The 19,446-nt window shown below is 35.0% G+C and overlaps 1 protein-coding gene across 2 annotated transcripts in view; it reads right to left on the reverse strand.

The window, feature by feature from the left end:
• The window catches only part of MEMO1 (mediator of cell motility 1), a 111,523-nt gene that overhangs the window by 41,668 nt on the left and 50,409 nt on the right, over window positions 1-19,446 (reverse strand). For both annotated transcript variants that reach the window (XM_018055087.1, XM_018055088.1), the window contains exons 4-5: window positions 8,398-8,466; window positions 1,405-1,517 (exon numbers count right to left, since the gene is read on the reverse strand). In XM_018055087.1, the coding sequence (XP_017910576.1) occupies window positions 1,405-1,517; window positions 8,398-8,466 (182 nt within the window). The remainder of the gene's footprint in view (window positions 1-1,404; window positions 1,518-8,397; window positions 8,467-19,446) is intronic.

A 19,446-nucleotide genomic window follows, 5' to 3' on the forward strand; every position in this document is an offset into this window, starting at 1 on the left:
TTTTCTGAATGCTCTAACAAGGTTTTACAAATCAAGTGTGACCCAGAGGGTGGATGAAGGTAGTAAAAAGGTACAAAGCTCCAGTAGTAAAATCAGTAAGTACTGGGGATGTTATGTACAACATGATAAATATAATGAACACTGCTGCATGTTATACATTAAAGCTATTGAGAGTAAATCCTAAGAGTTCTCATCACAAGGGAAAAATATTATTTTGATTCTTTAATTTTGTATCTATATGAGATTACATTCACTAAACTTATCATTTCATGATATATGAAAAGTCAAATTACTGTGTCATACTTTAAAACTTATAATGTCATATGTCAATTATATCTCAATAAAACTGGAAGAAAAAATAAAAATTTTAAAAGCATTTTAAAAATTTAAAAATTACATACCCTAAAGCCATTCCAGGGAGTAAGGTTAGAAATATTCCAGTTTTGTTAATAAGCTATATCCTAACAACAAAATGCTAATACTCTATAGACCCCAAAATTATGAAAATTTAAGCCTAAAGTTTAAAAAGAGGTGACCATTTCCTTTGCAAACAGCTTCTTTTATTCTACAAAAGAATTTGCTGCAAAATTTCTTAAAACAATAAACACAACATAATTAAAATATAATTTCATGAACTGGAAGGATATACACTAAGTTCATGAATGTGGCTACTTTTGGGAATGTGGGAATGTAAAGTGAGTTCAGATGAGGGGAAAGTCTAAGTCAAGTGTGAATGATAAGTACATGAGTGTTTGTTATAGTTGTTTCCGTACTGTTTGGCATTTTTAAAATTATGTTTACCCATTCCTCCAAAAATACCATTAAAAGTCAGAAAAATTTTACTTTACACATTCAGTGTACAAAATGAGACACAACTAAATAAAAAATGTGATGCCTGGAATCTTATTTTAAAAATGAAAATAACAGGTATGTTTTATAAATAAAATACACTTAAGATTTATGTAGCACTCTTCTTGCTGAGCTTCACAACTACAGGCTCATTTTTTCCCATAAAAACCATAAACAAGGAAATAAAATCATTATCCTCATTATCCATTTACAGTGAGGGATTTGTTATACACAGAGGAAGACTAACCTGCTCAAAATCTTTCAAAAAGTTGTTGTGGGTACCAATTTCTTTTCTGATGGTACAATGAGTACATGGTACTTCCCTGATTATAAATATAACCACTACAGTTCAGAGACTAGTGAATCTACAGATTTTTGCGGCTTGGCAGAAAAACTGCAGTTGTCTTTTAGGCATATGGAAGATTTTCTTAGTTTACACAAATTTTATTTTTTTAATTGAAATATTACAAAAGTAATACTTTTAATTTAAAATAAACTCATAATTCCTATTTTTAAAAACTATGTTTACAAGCTGTAAGAGTGCTATATACTTACTCTTTTGGTCAATACGAAGGTCATACAGAGGTGTTCTATATATATCCACACTGGAAAGTGCACATCGAGAAAGGGGCACATGATGAGAAGGCCCAAGGATGAAAATTCTCCGGCTAGGAGATATACAACAAAAAACACAGGACAATTGCACTTCTACACAAACTTTATTAAATAAAAAGAAAAAAAAAGTAATTTTTAAAAATTACGTGTAATACTGTTTTCCTTCTTGATTTCATCACCTACTGTTACATGCTAAATTGTGTTCCCTTAGTATCATACGTAAAGTCCGCCCTGCCCCGTACCTTAAAATGGAATCTATTTGGAGATAAGGTCTTTGAAGAGGTGGTTAAGTTAAAGTGAAGTCATTATAGTGAGGCCTGAATTCAATATGACTGGTGTCTTGACAAGAAGAGAAGGAGACACCAAAGGTGCACACATACAAAATGGTAACTGACCACGTGAAGAGACATCAGGAAGACAGCCATCTGCAAGCCAAGGAAGGGGCCTCATAAGAAACCAACCCTGTCAACACCTTCATCTTGGACTTCTCCAGCATCCAGGACGAGGAGAAAATAAATTTCTGTTGTTCCAATCACCTAGTTTATGATATTTTGTTATGGCAGCACTAGCAAACTAGTGTACCTAATGACTTGCTTCTCAATTAAGTTCAGTTCCTTATCTCTGTCTTTCTGTTGAAATGGCTTTAAAAGAACCATGTTCAATACCTGGAAATACCAGGTTACTAATTATCTACAATAAACCAACTGACTATGCTTAAAATCACCTCTGTATTCACAATGGCTAGAACACAGGTTTTCAACAGCTACATTAATTGCATTTTAAACATTCCAGCTATTAAATAAAATCTCAAACACATCCTAAACTTGCCTACAACTTTAATAAAACTACATAACAGTATAAAGTCTGAAAATCCAACATATCACTACAAAGAATTATTCAGATAAAGCTATTTCCACATTTCACCCATGGCAGAGAAGAAAGGCATCTTGTTGAGAAGAACTCAGTGTAATAATAAGCTTTCTCTGTTCCTATTCAAGTAGAAGTCATTCCCAAAAACAAAGAAACGTAATTATGTGTTCTTTGCACTATAGGCTAAAGAAAAGAATGGGGCTAACTTGTAGCTTAAATCTTTACAATCCCTTTATCTTAAACATCAAGATTAAAATTGACGAATTCTCATTTTGTCTCAAATATCTCTATGATCTTAATTCCAAAACTCTCCATTTTCTCTATTCTCCCAGATGTATAAGAACAAAACTTTTCCCACCACACACACACTCACAGACAGGAAACTCTAAGTAAAAAGAATATATATATGTAACCTACACACCTAGAAACTTAAGAGCTACTCATTGCTCGATTAAGGGACAAACACTCAAAGACTGAGACACCAGAGCTCTACCTGTTTCCCATCGAAAACTCGCAGGCCAAGGAATGTGAGCCATATTGCAAAATATTTATTTTGATAAAATTCTATTACAGGTAAGAAAATTAACCTACGGTTGGGTGTATCTTACTTGCTATCTGAGGTGTTAGGAGGGTTGGGGGAGCTAGGAAAGATGTTGGTAAGGAAAAGGTGATTCTCAATTTAGGCCCAAAATCTCCCGAAGAAACTGCAATCCTCAAGATGTCACTCAGAGCAGACATGTAAGACCACAAAGCGTTTCTAGTCAGAAACATAATCCCTTTTCTCACCTCCCCTGCTAATACTCACTTCCTGTCATCATCTCTATGAGCAAATCAATAACGTTTAAGGAAAAAAATATCAAATCCACAGATTCCTAAATGAACAAAAAGATACCACTATGTTTTCATATCTTAATGGCATGTAAATAACACCACACTTTTTTTAAAATTAAAGTCTAATGTGAGACATAAATAATGGTATATCTGAGTGTTTAGGAAACTTGCTTAAGGACAAGGTACTATATTGGGTTGGCAAAAAAATTCCTTCGGATTTTTCCACAGGACCTAAGCAGAAAACTCTAACAAACTTTTTGGCCAACCCAGTATGAATTAAGAGCTAAGTAAGAAAAGAAAAGCATTTTTATGATTGAGGAATGTATTTTTAAGAAAAGAAGACTAGAATACTTAAAATCAGAGCACTCCTGGAAATTCAGGATAATTAAAACATGAAATTACTTTTATAATATCAATTGAGGCACAGATATATTTCATAGGTAAGTGTAACAGGGTTCTTCTGACAGTGACTAAAAGATGAGTATTACTTCAGAAATAAAGACCGGAGGTCAGAAAGCCTAACTGCTTCCTCTAATTTAATACGTGGCTATTCATCTTGCTTGCATTTTCGTCAGACTCAACCGAGATGAAAAGATAAAGCCTAGTGCGGAAAAGAGCTCCCATCAGTCTGAATTATCCAGCTGGGTACCCCAAAGGTTGAAACTCACCCGAAAGCAACATAGTGAAGTTCTGCATTTAGTTAAGAGAGAGACCAGGGAAAAAAAGAGATTTAAGTCCCACCATTACAAAATCCTTAAAAGTGATATACCCAAAAACAAACCAAAAAAAAGCTAGATATTGTTGAAAAGAAGGAAAAACAAAATACACACTGAATGAGTACTAATCTCAGACTGAATCTCTGTGTTAGCTATATGCTAAAAGACAATTAACAGCATAAATAAAAAATGACCATCTTTTCTCTTTCTTCCCCCCTAGACCACTAGGTCCATAAACACATAAGCCATACACATATTTTGGAGAGAAATGGATAATATAAGCTTTGGAAGTAATGCCACTTTCTCTCCCTTTAATTAATTACAAAGTGCTTTGTCATAAAGGGGTTACTTTTAAAATATCTGCATATAATCACTGTTACCATACATATAAAAGAAACTTTTAATATGAAAAAATAGGAAAAAAAAATCAGTAGGCATTCTTTCAGGAAATAATGTAGTTTACATATAATTACACCTCCAGAATCCACATTTGTGGAGTTGCTAAGAGAGTAGTCTGTGCACTCAACACATGAGTTACTTAAGTGCCTGTTCTCATAAATAGTCAACTATTTATACTAAATAATGGAACACAAGTAATTTTTAATGTTTCATAGTAAGCCGAGATATTTTAACTGAAAAATAAAATGTCATGTGGCCCCAAAGAAGATTCCTTTTGGCTCTCTTTCTGCCCTGCAAGGTTTTCTGAATGATCCAAATTAAAATCAAGTTACTATCTAAGTAACATCCTGAGTTTCAGTTTTTAAAGTTTCAGTAATAGGAAAAGACTTTGCAACTATAAATATGGGAAAGAACTTAATGTATCATTTTAAAAATTCTTTAAAGGCCCAGAGTACTCTTTCTAAAATATGAATCAGATCATATCACTCTCCCACTTAAAATGTCTTTCAAAGGTTTTTCATTTTCATGGTCAGAGGATAAAATCCAAAATCCTTAAAACAGGTTCTAAAGTCTGAAATGAACCAGTCCCTCCAATGTGATTCTCTCCCACTTAGATCACAGTACTTTATGCACACTGGTTTTTGCAGTGCCCTGATGACAAGGATACCTCTGCCTATTTCAAAGCTTTTTCACATTAATTGCTTCTTTTGCTGGCTTAAAGATCATCTCCCCAGAGATGTCTCCAATACCCTATCCACAATATAAATCCAATCACCTTGAATTATAGCAGTTCTCAAAGTGCAAACTGTGGATTCCTCAATACCTTTTCAAAGAGTTCACAAAATCAAAACTATTTTCATAATAATACAAAGAAGTTATCTGCCTTTGCAATGTGTTAAATTTGCACTTGTGGTACAAAAGTGGGACTGTGTAAACTGCTGGCTACAATAAAGATAATGGAATAAAAATGTACTAGTAGTTATGTATTCTTCATCTTCACTCATGCTGTTTTTTTAAAGCCAGTTTCATTTCATTAAATGCTGAACTCTGAATACAGTTTTATTAAAATATGCTGTATGACAAAATGCATTCAATTTGAGGTAATAAATGCACAAAGCACCTCTGCAACATACAGAAGCATGTCTCAAGGAAAAAGCATTTGTGTGCTTTTGAGTTATGAGCTAAAGTAGACATTTTCCCCATGGAACACAATTTTCAGTTCAAAAAATGACTGCAGAGAAATTGTGGTTATTCCAACTTAGCTAACTGGCAGAAATTTTCTAGAAAACAAACAAAATGAGCCTGACTTCATAGAAAACATTTGACGTATTTGTTGCCAATGATAAAACTGAAACTTTTAAGTGAAAGTTAGGACTTACGTAAAACTTGTATCACTGTGAGATTGACAGCTTCCCAATAATTAAAACTATTTCTAATGAAATTGATGGTGATATTAACAAATTTTTTTTACATTGTATGATGAAATGTCAACATTTGAAAGACCTGCTTAACTCAATGAACAAGTATTTTCTAAATGTTCATGTAAGATATCAAAAAATCATGCCAAGGTAAAAGATCTATTCAAAGCCCACGCACAAAAGATGATCCTGGTGGACATGTAGAGAATGGGAAAGTAAGAATGGAAGCCAGTGTATCAAGTTCAAGGTTCTCTCTTGGGCTGTTATTTTTTCTCTATACTTATTATTCCCAAAAGCATGTGTTCTCTATCTTCTCAAAGGACTCTGAAGACATTGCAAATCTCAGGGAGAGCCACTTTCAAGAGAATAAAACTATGACTGTCAATGATCATTTTCAGCACTCAGACCTTCAAATTTATTTATTCAGAATTCTATTCCAATATACTAATTACAAGAATAAGGTGATCACTCACATTACCCATCATTTGTCTTTCTTTTTACTGATCGCCTTTATCATCGCCTTCTCAGTCCTTCCTTTTTACCTTTTACTCTCTTTCCTTTTTACCATTTTTTCCCTTCCATTCTTACTGTCCACCAGCTTATACACACAATTTCCACTTATATCAATTTAGACTCTCTATGTACTCCCAGGCCAAATTAATTCTGGGGTACCCTTTCAGTACGTATCATCATCAAAAAAATTCTGCCAAACCGGAAAACGTTTGGAAAAGGTTGTTATATGAACTAGCCTTGATTACAGATGGTTTATAGACCAGGGTCAAATAAAGGACGTTTCTAAAAAGCTTTACAATCTAATTTCTACTTCACCCTTATTCATGAAACAAGTTAAAATTATACATTAAATATGTATTATGAAATATCTGTTAAAGATGCGCCTCAAATCATCTGGCAATATTATAGTCTTTAATAATTTATTATTAAAAATTTACTAAAAAAAACTTTCAATAAAGGCCTGATAAAGTGTGCAGGACAAACATACTACATAAAAACCAAAGAGAGCAGCTTTTTTAACAATTTGAACAAACTGCTCAAAGGCAAGGAAGCAGGCTGAGGGTGAGATGCTCTTTTTAAACTCATGGCTACTGTGAGTTACTTCTACGTCTCACCACGAATGATTATACTTCATCTATGCTAGTACAGGTCTAACCAATCAACATCTGACAGAATTAAAATTTTCCAGCAGAAATTTTTGAACTTTCACAAATTTCTTATTTTAGAGAGTGGTATACTAGCTTTTAAAGTTCACAACTTTCTCATTTTATAGAGTACTATATGACTCAGTCTCAATTTGCCAGGAAGATTTTTTTAAGCTAATTTCAGAGCTGTCATTAAATTATTATGAGATAATACACTTCAAACACCATATTAAATTCACTGTCAGATTCTAAAACAATTCAGATACCTTTTCCTGTCAATGAGAAATTATTCTTCATTCATTAACCAGAATTTAACAAGTACAATAAGAAATTTTCAATTATAAAGTGATTAAAATAGAAAAAAGGCTTTGGATTTTTCTTTAAAAAAGTGTTCGACTCCAGGTTTTCAAAGAAAATTTTAATAAGCAAACTATTTAACTGGTAATGTTCCTGGACCCACTATCACTGAGTGCATTCATGGGGGCAGGAGGGGCACACTCAGCTCTGACAATATCTACCTTGAGACAACATCAGAGTCCACAGGTTAAGGGTTCAGTCCTACAAGAATGTCCCCACAGCCATCTCCCACCTCAGATGCCAGGTGCAAGCCCAGGTTGTCACTTAGGCTTTACACATTAGAGATTCCAACAACCACCTCCTTGAATTTCAATTCAGATGCCAATTAAGTCCAGGTTATTACCTGTACTTCTGACAGGCTGATTACTTCCCATGACCCCCTCCTTGGGTTCAATTTATTTGCTAAAGCGGCTCACAAAACTCAGAAAAACATTTCACTTACTAGATCATTGGTTTATTATAGAAAGATGTAACTCAGTAACAGCCAGATGGAAGAGATGCAAAGGGCAAGGTAAGGGGAAAGAGCCAGGAATTTCCATGCCCTCTCCAGGCAGGTCACTCTCCCTAAATCTCCAAATGTTCACCAACCCAGAAGCTCTCCAAACCAAAGCCTGCCCTTTGGGGCTTTTAATCAAGATAATGATTGATTCAACCTCCAGGCCCTCTCCCCTCCCCAGAGGAGGTCAGGAAGTGGGAATGAAAATTCCAACCTTCTAAACACAGGTTGAATATTCTGGCAACCAGTCCCCGGTCTTAGGTGGGGGTCCAAAAGTCACTTTATTAACATACCAGAAACAGCTTTTTTGTCAATGTCACCACTTAGGCAAGTCCAACAGTTTGGGGAACTATGGAAGAAGACTAAATGTATATGTGAAATATATTTTGATCCTCTAAATGACCAAATATATATTTCTTACAAAATCACAATAGTGTATTAACCGTCTAACATTTCCAGAACTAAATATTTTACCATCAAAGGGAAGGTAATAACCAAATGCTCAGATAATGGAAAACAGTATTAAAGCTTTTTATAACCTACATGTTATAACCAAATTGATAAAAAGTCAAATTCTTAATGAAATCAAATATATAATAAATATGTAAAACAAATTACTTCAGTGACAAAGCAAGTATGATATAATCTCCAACCACCTAATCAAAATGGAATCTAGCTATATTACTTACGTAATAGATGGATCCACTTGTTTGTAAGCATGAGCAGCACAAGACCCACAGTACGTATACCCTGCATGGCTACAAAACAAAAAAATGTTTAACTTAATGATCAGATTCAAAAGCAAATCATTCTGGGAGAAAAATAACTTCTGAAAGAAATATAGTAATTATGGTAAACATAACAGAATTATGTGTATAGATTAAAAAGCAATGTAGGGAATGGTGCAACTTCTAGAATAGCACAAGGAACACATGATTGTTCTGTGTTCCAATTTTAAATGTTAAAAAGTATTTTGTAATTTTTTTTTTTTAATCTGAAGGAAAATTAGATTTAAAATTTTCTAGGCTTATTTGCAGTTGCTAATGTAACACTAAGGGGCTTCCCAGGTAGAGTCAGTGGTAAAGAATCCGACTGCTAATGCAGGAGATGAAAGAGACTCAGGTTCAGTCCATGGGTTGGGATCCCCTGGAGAAGGGCACTGCAACCCACTCCAGTATTCTTGCCTGGAGAATTCCAGGGACAGAGGAGCCTGGCAGGCTATAGTCCATAAGGTCACAAAGAGTTGGACACAACTGAAGCGACTTAACACGCAATGTAACACTAATAATAATATATTAGTTTTTAACATTCCTGTTCAATATCATCAACAGACTATTACATACACAAAATGATAAGATTAAAAGCAAGTCAAATCAGAGCAAAACAAATACCCTATAAGAAACAGCTCATGTTCCTCTGCATACGTAGAGGTAAGAGAACTGACCTGGCTTTTATGTATCATGCCCTTTCATTTTCTCTCACTATTACGCATTCTATCCTTCTCACCCTCTGGTCTTAGCTTTACATTAGTTCTCTGATCACCCATACAATGACTATGTTTCAGAACATCAATTTTCTTTCTTGACTCAAGTTATGTGAGTCTAGAAATATTTTCTTTAATGCTTCTAGTGTGTGGGCAGTAAATGTTTAACAAATGGCTCTGCAGGGGGGAAAAAATGTATACACATGTACAGAAGCTTATTATAAATTTTACTGAAATAAAAAGATATATATCACACAATTTCCAAACAATGAAAAAATATGTAACATCCTTTACTGCAAATTCCGCACAGGCAATTGATTGTCCCAGAATGCTTTCCCTGATTTTAGCTGACCTCTTTAATCATTAGCCAAATAATGACTGCAAGTGCAAGAGTGAAACAATGAAGACATATGTCTGAATTTCACTCATTCAACAACTTGAAAAATGCCTTTTGTTTATTAGACAGTAGTTTTTCAAATAATGAAAAACATATTTTCTTCCTCGTTTCTTTGTGCTAGTCACAACTGTAAAGCTACAGACATAACACAAAGTTTAATCTGTGTTATTAACCTTTCCCCATTTCTTTCTTTGAGTATAGACATATAATCAACATAAAACAAAGTCCTGATTTGTAGCAATCTGCCTATTAATGTGGAGTAAATCATTCCTATCATGGCTAATTTCAAGACACACAGTAAACTGAAAAGAAAAAAACACAGGCTGGGAGAAAATATTTGTAAAGCATATATCTGATAAAGGATTTATCTCTAAATATATAAAGAAAAAGCAAATATCTGATATAAGATTTATATCTGATATACAAAGAAATTTCAAAACAACCTAATGCTTTAAAAAGACACAGGTAACTATTTTACAAGACAAAAAGAATTCTGAAAACTGGTTGTACAACAATGTGAATGCACTTAACACTACTATACAAATGGTTAAAAAATCCTTAAAATGGTAAATTTTATGTTATGTATATTTTATTAAGATTTTTTAGAATTTTTAAATAGAAAAAGATGTGAACAAATACTTTCAAAAAGAACACATGGGATGGCAAAAAGCATACAAGAGAAGGCTCTACATCGGTTAGTCATTAAGGAGAGGCAAATGAAAACAATGAGCTACCACTAAACACCCACTAGAATAAGCTAAAATAAAATGAGTGGCCATACCAAGTGTGGCAAGGATGCAGAAGCGAAACTCAGTCTGTACTTGTGGAAATGCAAAACGGTACAACTACTCTGGAAAAAATGGTTTGGCAATGTCTTTAAAAAAAAAAAAAGCTAAGCATACTTCTGCTATATAACTCCTGCCAGCTATTCCACTCCTTAAAAAAAAAAAAAAAAAGCATTATGTGCACACAAAGATTTATACTCCAATATTCATCCCATTTTTATTTGCAATAGCCAAAAACAGAAACAGTCAACTATCCCTCAAAAGATGAACTGATAAACAAATTAAAATATATCCATACAACAAATTAACTTTTCAGCAATAAAAAAGAACAAACTATTGACACACTCAAAATAATTATGCTTAAAAAAAAGGAATGGCAAAATAAAGAAAAGTAAATATGCTGAATAAGAGAATACAGACAAAAGTTTCATATTATGATTCCATTTAAATAATTCTGTAATTAAAAATGTTTAATTTTGAAAAAGAATATATACATATGTGTGTGTAAAACCGAGTCACTTTGCTGTAGAGCAGAGACTAACCCAATACTGTAAATCAGCTACACTTAAATTAAAAAAATAAATAATTCTAAAAAATAAAAACTATAGTGACAGAAAGGAAATCAGTGGATGTAAGAGGGTGGGGAGAAGGGCAGAGAGGTAAAGAAGGCACAAGGAAACTTCTGAAGATGAGGAGTATGTTCACTGTCTTAATTGTGGTAATGATTTCACAGGCATATACATATTTCAAACTTACATATAAAACTGTACACTTTAGATGCAGCTGAATGTTAATCATACCCCAATAGAGCTGTTTTAAAAATGGTACTCATCTTAACTAAACACAGAAAAAGAGAGTCACATAAGTCAGTCACAGTCATACAAGATAGCAATGTGCTTGCTTAATTAGGACTAAAGTAACATGGGACATATGCTAAGCACACTGTAATCACTGAAGACTTTACTAATCAGAGTAATGGTGGTCACTCCATTCTCACATCTCTGTCAAGGAAGCCTATCAAGCTGCCTCAGTATAGCAATATTCTCACAACCCAGTTCTAACCTTAGCCAGAAGGTAATGTAAGTTGTCCTATGGCTTAGCAAATTCAGATTTGCTGTCATCCTGTACTAATCTTGATACTCTAGACTAACCAGAGGCTCTATTTGATCCAATTATAACCCCCATCTTTCAATGCCCAAGACACCAGTACCAACTGCTTCAGATTCTTAACACCTGTTCCTCATCTTAACATTACTGGCTCCTTCCAATCAATTCAGAAATACACTGTCTTGCCCTGCCATGTGGACCTTAAAATTCATCTGATCCATCCAGACCTGTCCCGGTCTGTCTCAAGCGTGAATGACATTCAGATTTTCAACACTGCTTTGCTCTTAGTTGTCACTCACTTCACATTCCTCCACTTCTCAATTCTTATATCTTAAACTGGTCCTTTCTTCTCAGATCTGCTTTTCAGACTTTAGTTACTACTTGCTCTTCGTGAATTTAAAGGCCCTGAACCCCAAGCTATGCTCCCATCTCTAAATCAACCCGTCTTTCTGAGTCTCTCCCGATTTTACCAATGCTGTTACTACTAAAGCTTAGTTCTTTTTTTAAAATACATATTTTAACTTTTATCACAACTCATCGATTAAACAACAACATAGCTGATTGACAATGTTGTGATGTTTCAGATGCACAGCAAAATGGCTCAGCCATACATATACATGTATCGGTTCTTCCCCAAACTTCCCTCCTATCCAAGCTGCCACAGAACACTGAGCAGAGTTGCATGTGCTGTATAGCAGATCCGTGTTGGCTAACCATTTTTAATACAGCAGTGTGTACATATTAATCCCAAACTCCCGAACTATCCCTTCTCCCAGCTGAACATCTTTTCATATACCTCTTGGCCATCCGTATGTCTTCTTTGGAGAAATATCTATTTAGGTCTTCTGCCCTTTTTTGATTGGGCCGTGTGTTTTGTTGATACTGAGGCACATAAGCTATTTGTAGATTTTGGAGACTAATCCCTTGTCAATCAAATCATTTGCAAATATTTTCTCCCATTCTGTGGGCTGTCTTTTCATATTGTTTATGGTCTCCTTTGCTGCGCAAAAGCTTTTGAATTTAAATAGGTCCCGTGTTCGTTTATTTATTTCTTTTATTTCCATTACTCTGGGAGATACACTGAAAGAGATATAGCTGCAATTTATGTCAGAGAGTATTCTGCCTGTTTTCCCCTAGGAGTTTTAGAGTGTCTGGTCTCACATTTAGGCCTTTAATCCATCTTGAGCTTATTTTTATATACAGAGTTAAAGAATGGTTTCGCTTTTTTACATGTAGCTGTCCAGTTTTCCCAGCACCATTTACTGAAAAGGCTTTCTTTTCTCCATTGTATAATCATGCCTCCTTTGTCATTCGTTAATTCACCATAAGTGCCGGACTTCTTAGAAACACTAGATTCTTGAAGAACAGGTAGGACAGAAATAGTAAGGGAAGGGAAGGGAATAAAGGCTGAAGGAAAAACATGAGCAAATGTCCAAATGTATGATGTAAATGAGAAAATATGAAATTGGCCTGAATGCAATAAGAGAGTAGTACTAAGACAGAACGAGACTGACTCATTATCAAGTCTGGACTTGATAAAACAAGTTTCTGAAAAACTGATGTATGCTTTTGAGCAGGGAAGTGACCATGTGAAACTGTTATCATGTACTGAAAAACAAGCACAAAGGACATTAAGGACAGAAGTGTTACATGAAGCTCTCTTGGAAACTGCGATTTGAGGTAGTAATGTCATGGTCTAGAATGGTGTCAGTGTCAGTGGGAAATGAGAAATCAATGCACTAGAGTCTAAAAAGAAAAACTGACATATCTTAGCGACCAAGTAGGAAGAAGAAAAAGAAGACAGTTATGATTAACAGTGGTAACTAACATCTACTAAGTGCTTACCACATGTCAGGCAATCTTCTATGTTAACTCAAAGCATTTCTTTTAATCCTAACAACTCTCTGAGATAGGAGTTACTATTTTTCTCTTTCTATAGGTGAAGAAACTAAAGCAGAAAGGTTAAGAAACTTGCTCAAGGTCATACAGATAGTAAGTGGTACTCCAGGATTCAAAGCCAGGCAGTAGAGCTCCAGAACCCATTCTTAACCACCAAGAGAGACCTGTACATATTTGAAGGAAAAGCGGGAAGAGTCCGTGGAGCTGGAAAAGTAAATGTCCTAACAACTGAAGACTAATTCCAGAATCATATATCCTGTAAGACTACAGGGAAAGGTGATAGCTTTAATAACATGATTAACTAAGGTAAACTTGTTTCATAATAAGAACTCAGATATCATGGTTTTAGTCCTTTCTGAAGCTGAAGGCTTAAAAGTATGCTTGAATGAAAGATAAAAAAGTGGCAAAGAGAGAGGAGTCTTAACCTGGATAAAGAATACATTGAAGTGTATCTTTTTTTAAAAAATCATTGAGTATACCATCCCTCTTATCCCCCATAGTGAGGAACTCTACTTGTATGCAAGGACTAAGATCTCAGTAGAAGAAGAGAATTTCTATTACTTTCCTTTATCCTGGCCCAGATATATGGTAAAGAATACAGTTGTAGTAATCATCATCAGTTCTCACCGGTGATCCTCTGTCCCTATACCTTTCTCTTGCTGACAGAATCTAATTCTACAGGCATGTAAAAAGCTTTGCTAGGGGAATGACTACGTTATTTTCTTTTGTGCATGACCGCCAGAAGCGCAATGAACACTTGCGCTCTACAGATACTTGACGACGCGCCATAAAAGTGTGTCCAAGCCAGTCTTTTTAAAGTTTGTAAAATCCTTAATACAAAGACATCCTTGCTAGCAGTTACAGGTCACTCTGATTCTTAATGTAACTTCTCACGAAAACAAATACAGAATTATACTCTAATATCTATAATTTGTCATTAGGCTAGAGCTATGCCTCTAAAAACTGATCCTTCTTCTAATGCAGAGTACTTTTGTTTCTCCCTTTACATCTACACAGCAGACCCTTTATATCAGCAAGTCCAGTTCCTAACCTACCAGAATTTGTGCCCTTTACAGAGCTGCTATTAAATGAGGATGCAATGCCACTGTCCATGATCATTCACTGGTTAAGTGACAGTTTTCCATACAGCAACCTTGCAGTGTGATATAATTTAAATTCCTACATCAGGAACATTACCAATCGCTACATGAACTTCCACTTGTATCAACCATGAATGCCAAGTCTACAAATATTCTGAAAGGCTTTTCATCAAAGAGGATATAGGGAATCATAAAAGAACACTTATTTGACTTCAACAAAGTCAGAATCTAGTAGTCCTAGTTCTACTGAACAGCAGCAAAAAATGCAAAATAAAGACCGCACTAGATGAAATGAGAAGACTGGACCAGAAGAAATGAGATCTCCTTTCTAAGAGATTTAAGATAAGTTTGCAACCTTAAGTTATGATCTACAAACCTAGAATCTAAAGTTAAAAACCCCTGTGAACATACACATTACTACATATAAAATAGACAGCTAATAACAACCTGTTGCAGAGCACAAGGAACTCTACACAATTCTCTGTAATGACCTTCATGGGAAAAGAATCTTTGAAAAAAAAAAGTGAATATATACATATATATATATATATATATATATATATGACTGATTCACTTTACTATACACCTGAAACTAACACAACATTGTAAATTAACTATACACCAACAAAAGTTTGAAAAAACAATAAAAAAAATAACACCTGTGAGCATACAGGATCAAGCTGGGGGACAATGGGCCCCAAACAGTTCACAGAAGCAGCAATCTCCATACTGCCCTCTCAATTTTATTCTGCTGCACCTAACTTTGTATTTTCTTTCATAGGCATGGCTCAATGGCCCTAAAGATTCCTGCTTCAGTAAAAAATATCAGTGGATTGTTATACCCCAAAAATGTCCAGGTAAAACAGCCATTATTCAGGATATTTTATTTTTATAATTGGAACCTCACAAATATTAAGTAAACAGTGTTATGAGCTAAAAAGTCAAGTAAGAATAAGCTAACCACAATGTTGCATACTGAGTTTCTTTTACTGCTGGAGTATATATGATTTGACATACTGCCATGAATAACCTGCCACTTAATATTAACAAGGACTGCATATCTTTAGGAAATTAAATTAACTAGATAATTTATGAAGATTCACTATCTCATGATATACACTGGTAGGAGCTCTATAAGTATGCTTCACTATATACAACTTGGTCTTCTATGTAAATGTTTCTTGGCTTTCAAACTGGTTTTTATACTAAAGGTAATACATGTCCACAGTAAAAAAAAAAAAGAAAAAAGTCAAACAATGAAAAAAGGTACAGAATGAAAAGTAAAAGTATCCTTTATTCCATACTATTCCTACTAGATTAGCCACTAAGAAATCAAACTAACAGACTTTTCTGGTGGTCTAGTGGGTAAGACTCTATGCTGTCAATGTAGAATATGCCATGTGTGTAGCCAAAAACTTTTTTTAAAAAAAATCAAACTCTATTGTAAATGTATGGTGGGAGCCTTCAATAGTCATTGTGTGTGCATGCATGCTAAGTCACTTCAATAGTGCCAGACTCTTTGCAACTATGGACTGTAGCCCACCAGGCTCCTCTGTCCATGGGATTCTCCAGGCAAGAACACTGGAGTGGGTTGCCATGCCCTCCTCCAGGGGATCTTTCTGACTCAGGGATCGAACCTGAGTCTCTTATGTCTCCTGCATTGGAGGCAGGTTCTATGCTTTACAGCAAAATATGGTTTCATCATACAAATTAAGCCCCTTCTACAATCACTGGCTTATATTTTTATATTCAGTAAGAGGTTTCTTAAGTGATGTATACCGATACAGCTCCATTTTAACGGTTGCTGAATTATTCAAAAATATTGCAAGATAAACGATTTTGGCATCAAAGTATCTGGCAGTCATGGCAGGAAGGCTTTTGGAACTCCTAGTTCATGAGATCATTTCAATATATATCCCTGGGCCACATACTGTCTCCTCTGCCTTAAGGAACCTGTAGTTCTGTTTCAATCAAAGGATAAGGATATTTTTTACTCAAATTTTTTTAATCCTTCTCCCAAATGCGCCTGCTTATATGTCATACAGATTAGAATTCTTTATGACTGATCAACAGTTAGTTTATGGGTCAATATTTTTTCTTCTAATAATGTCAATAATAAATGACATTATTCTATTTAATCTACATCAAGATAAAAAGGACCTACTGTTTAAGCATTTTTGAAAGTGTGCTACTTAGGTTCTGAGTTTGTTTTTTTAAGGTTCCCCTTGTATGATTTATTCTTATGAAGGCACAATCTAAGAAAAGGTGGTCCCAGAGAGCTAGAATTTATAACATTTTAAAAATACGTTTCTTATTTTAAATAAATACAGAAATGTTAAAATTTTAAGTTGTCTAATTACTATATAAGTATGTTCTTACAAAGACCTTTCTGTGCCTGTGTCATGTCCAACTCTGTGACCCCACAGACTTTAGCCATAGCCAGGCTCTTCTGTCTGTTAGATTTTTCCAGCAAGAATACTGAAGCAAGTTGCCATTTACTCCTCCAGGGGATCTTCCCAACCCAGGGATCAAACCCAAGTCTCCCGTGTCTCCTGCACTGGCAGGAGGATTCTTTGCAACTGAGCCACCTGGAAAGCCCTTGCGCCTATTTAACAATAAAATATTTGTTATTGCTTTTCGACCTTAAAAAAAAGAAAGGTAACTCTGGAAAAGTTGCCTCTGGAAACCATATAATAAGATGAACTTAACTAAATTTAAAGTTTTCATATATTAACAAAGTAGAAATTATTTATATATAAACTACAAAGTCACTATATGGCAGAAACATGCACACCAAAGCCAAAACTACTTTCAATATTCATTTTGAAACCTCAGGTAACTTAGAAATTTTTTACAAATCAAAGTATTTGTAACTCAGGCCCAAATATCTCATTTTCCAGGCTACTTCCAAAGATTTCAATTTAAAACTAACTACAAGAAGGAAACAAGCATAGCTAGTTTTTCATGAATAACTAACCTCATTTTAATTTTATGTTGATTCAGTTCAGTTCCCACATTTAGAACAGGTTTTATCTAGGAAGTTGGTATACCATAATAGTCAAGTATCAACATAGAAATGGGAATGACAATAGAACATATATTATGAGATACTATAAAAAGATGATTATTAATCTATCGTTTCTCACCCAACCAAGGATCTCACTTATACAAACTTCCCAGCTTATCCTTGCATCAATTTTTCTCTACTGGATTGTGTCAACATTATAAACACTTTATTAACTCTCACTTTACATTGACACCATATTCCCATTGCCCTATTTCCTTAATTTATAGCAAAATTTCTCCAAAAAAAACCTGTCTATATTCACTGTCTTCATTTCCCTCCTTGATTCTTTCTTGAACCCACTCCAACTGTGCTTTCATCCCTACCACTCCACAGAAATTGTTCTTACTGAAATAACCAGCAATCTCCACAGTATCCAATTATCAATTATCAGTCTGCATCTTATCTGACCTACTGGCAGAATTTGACACACCTGATCTTCTCCTCCCTGACACATTTCCATCCTTTTACTTCCCAGAAACATCACTCACTCTTGGTTTTCCTCCTTCCTCCCTCGTCCTCCTTCAAAATCTCCTTTGCAGATATTCATCTTCATCCTGACCTCTAAATAAAGCTAGCTTGCCTAAGGGCTTAGTCTTTGAATTTCTCCTGTTTTACTCCCTAGGCAACTACAGTCCAATTAGACTTTAAGTGATAAGTTACACACTTAACTGTGTTAAGTGTGATATCCCAACATAGCCTAGCCCTTGTTCCCTGTACTGCAGATTCACATATTTAGCTGCCCATTTGAAATCCCCACTTGGATATCTAGTAGGCATCTCAACATTACCACAGGGAGAATAAAATGTTAGATCCTTTACACACACTTAAAATTTCACTCCCCACCTCTACCCTTCTTTTTCCCTTTAATTAATATAAACACAATTCCATCCTTTCAATTTCGCAAGCCAGAACTTAAGTCATCCATGACTTTTTCTTCTATTTTATTAGCCTCAAAAATACCCAGAATATACTGTTTCTCATCACCTCTGCCACTAGAGCTCCCAGTCAAAGCCGTTACGTCATCTCTTTTCAGTACTAGAGTAATAAGCCTCCTAAACAGACTCCTCGCCTCCACAAAACAAAAAGTCTAGACCACAGCAAGAATAATCCCCTGCAAACCTAAGTCAGATGGTATTACTTTTCTGCTTAAAGCTTCTCCTTACTTGCCATATAACTTGCAATGAAAACCACAGCTTTTATGGTCTCCTACGAAGCCTCCCCATACTCAAGCCCCCACTGCCAATCTCAGCCACTGCTCTTCCACACACACATGCCTCTCCAGCTACACGGGCCTTGCCTTTCCTCAAACACACTAAGCGTATTCTGCCCCAGAGCCTCTGTCCTTGCTGCTTCTCAACCTGAACGCTCTTTCCTGGATATCTGCACAACTCCCCTCTCACATCATTCAGGCTCAATTGCTACTTAACAGGGAGAGTTTTTCTTATTATTCTATATAAACTAGCAACTCCCAACCCATGCTGTCACTCTCAATCCTTTTATCTGCTTTATTTTTCTCAGTGCCCAACAGCACTCAACACAGCATCATTATTTACTGTCTGCATTCCCCAAATACTAAAAGGCAAGCACTATGAGTAGTGATTTCAATTTATTCAAAGAGCAGCACAAAGAAGAGTATCTAGTATTTAGCCTGATAAGACATCTGCTGAATGACAAAATAAGTAATAGCAAGTCATTATGCTAAAAGTTTTATAAAGATTAGCTCATTTAATCGTTAGAAAAACTATATGAAGGTAATATCATGATTCTAATTTTACCAATAAGACAAAGGCACAAGAGATTAAATAACTTGTATGTCACACAGTTGGTAAGCAGTGTAGTCAACTTCCTGAATCTTTTAAATGAGATCAACTTAGATCTCATTAACTAAATGTTTGGCACA

Source organism: Capra hircus, chromosome 11 (genome assembly GCF_001704415.2).
Source record: "Capra hircus breed San Clemente chromosome 11, ASM170441v1, whole genome shotgun sequence".
NCBI lineage: Eukaryota > Metazoa > Chordata > Mammalia > Artiodactyla > Bovidae > Capra > Capra hircus.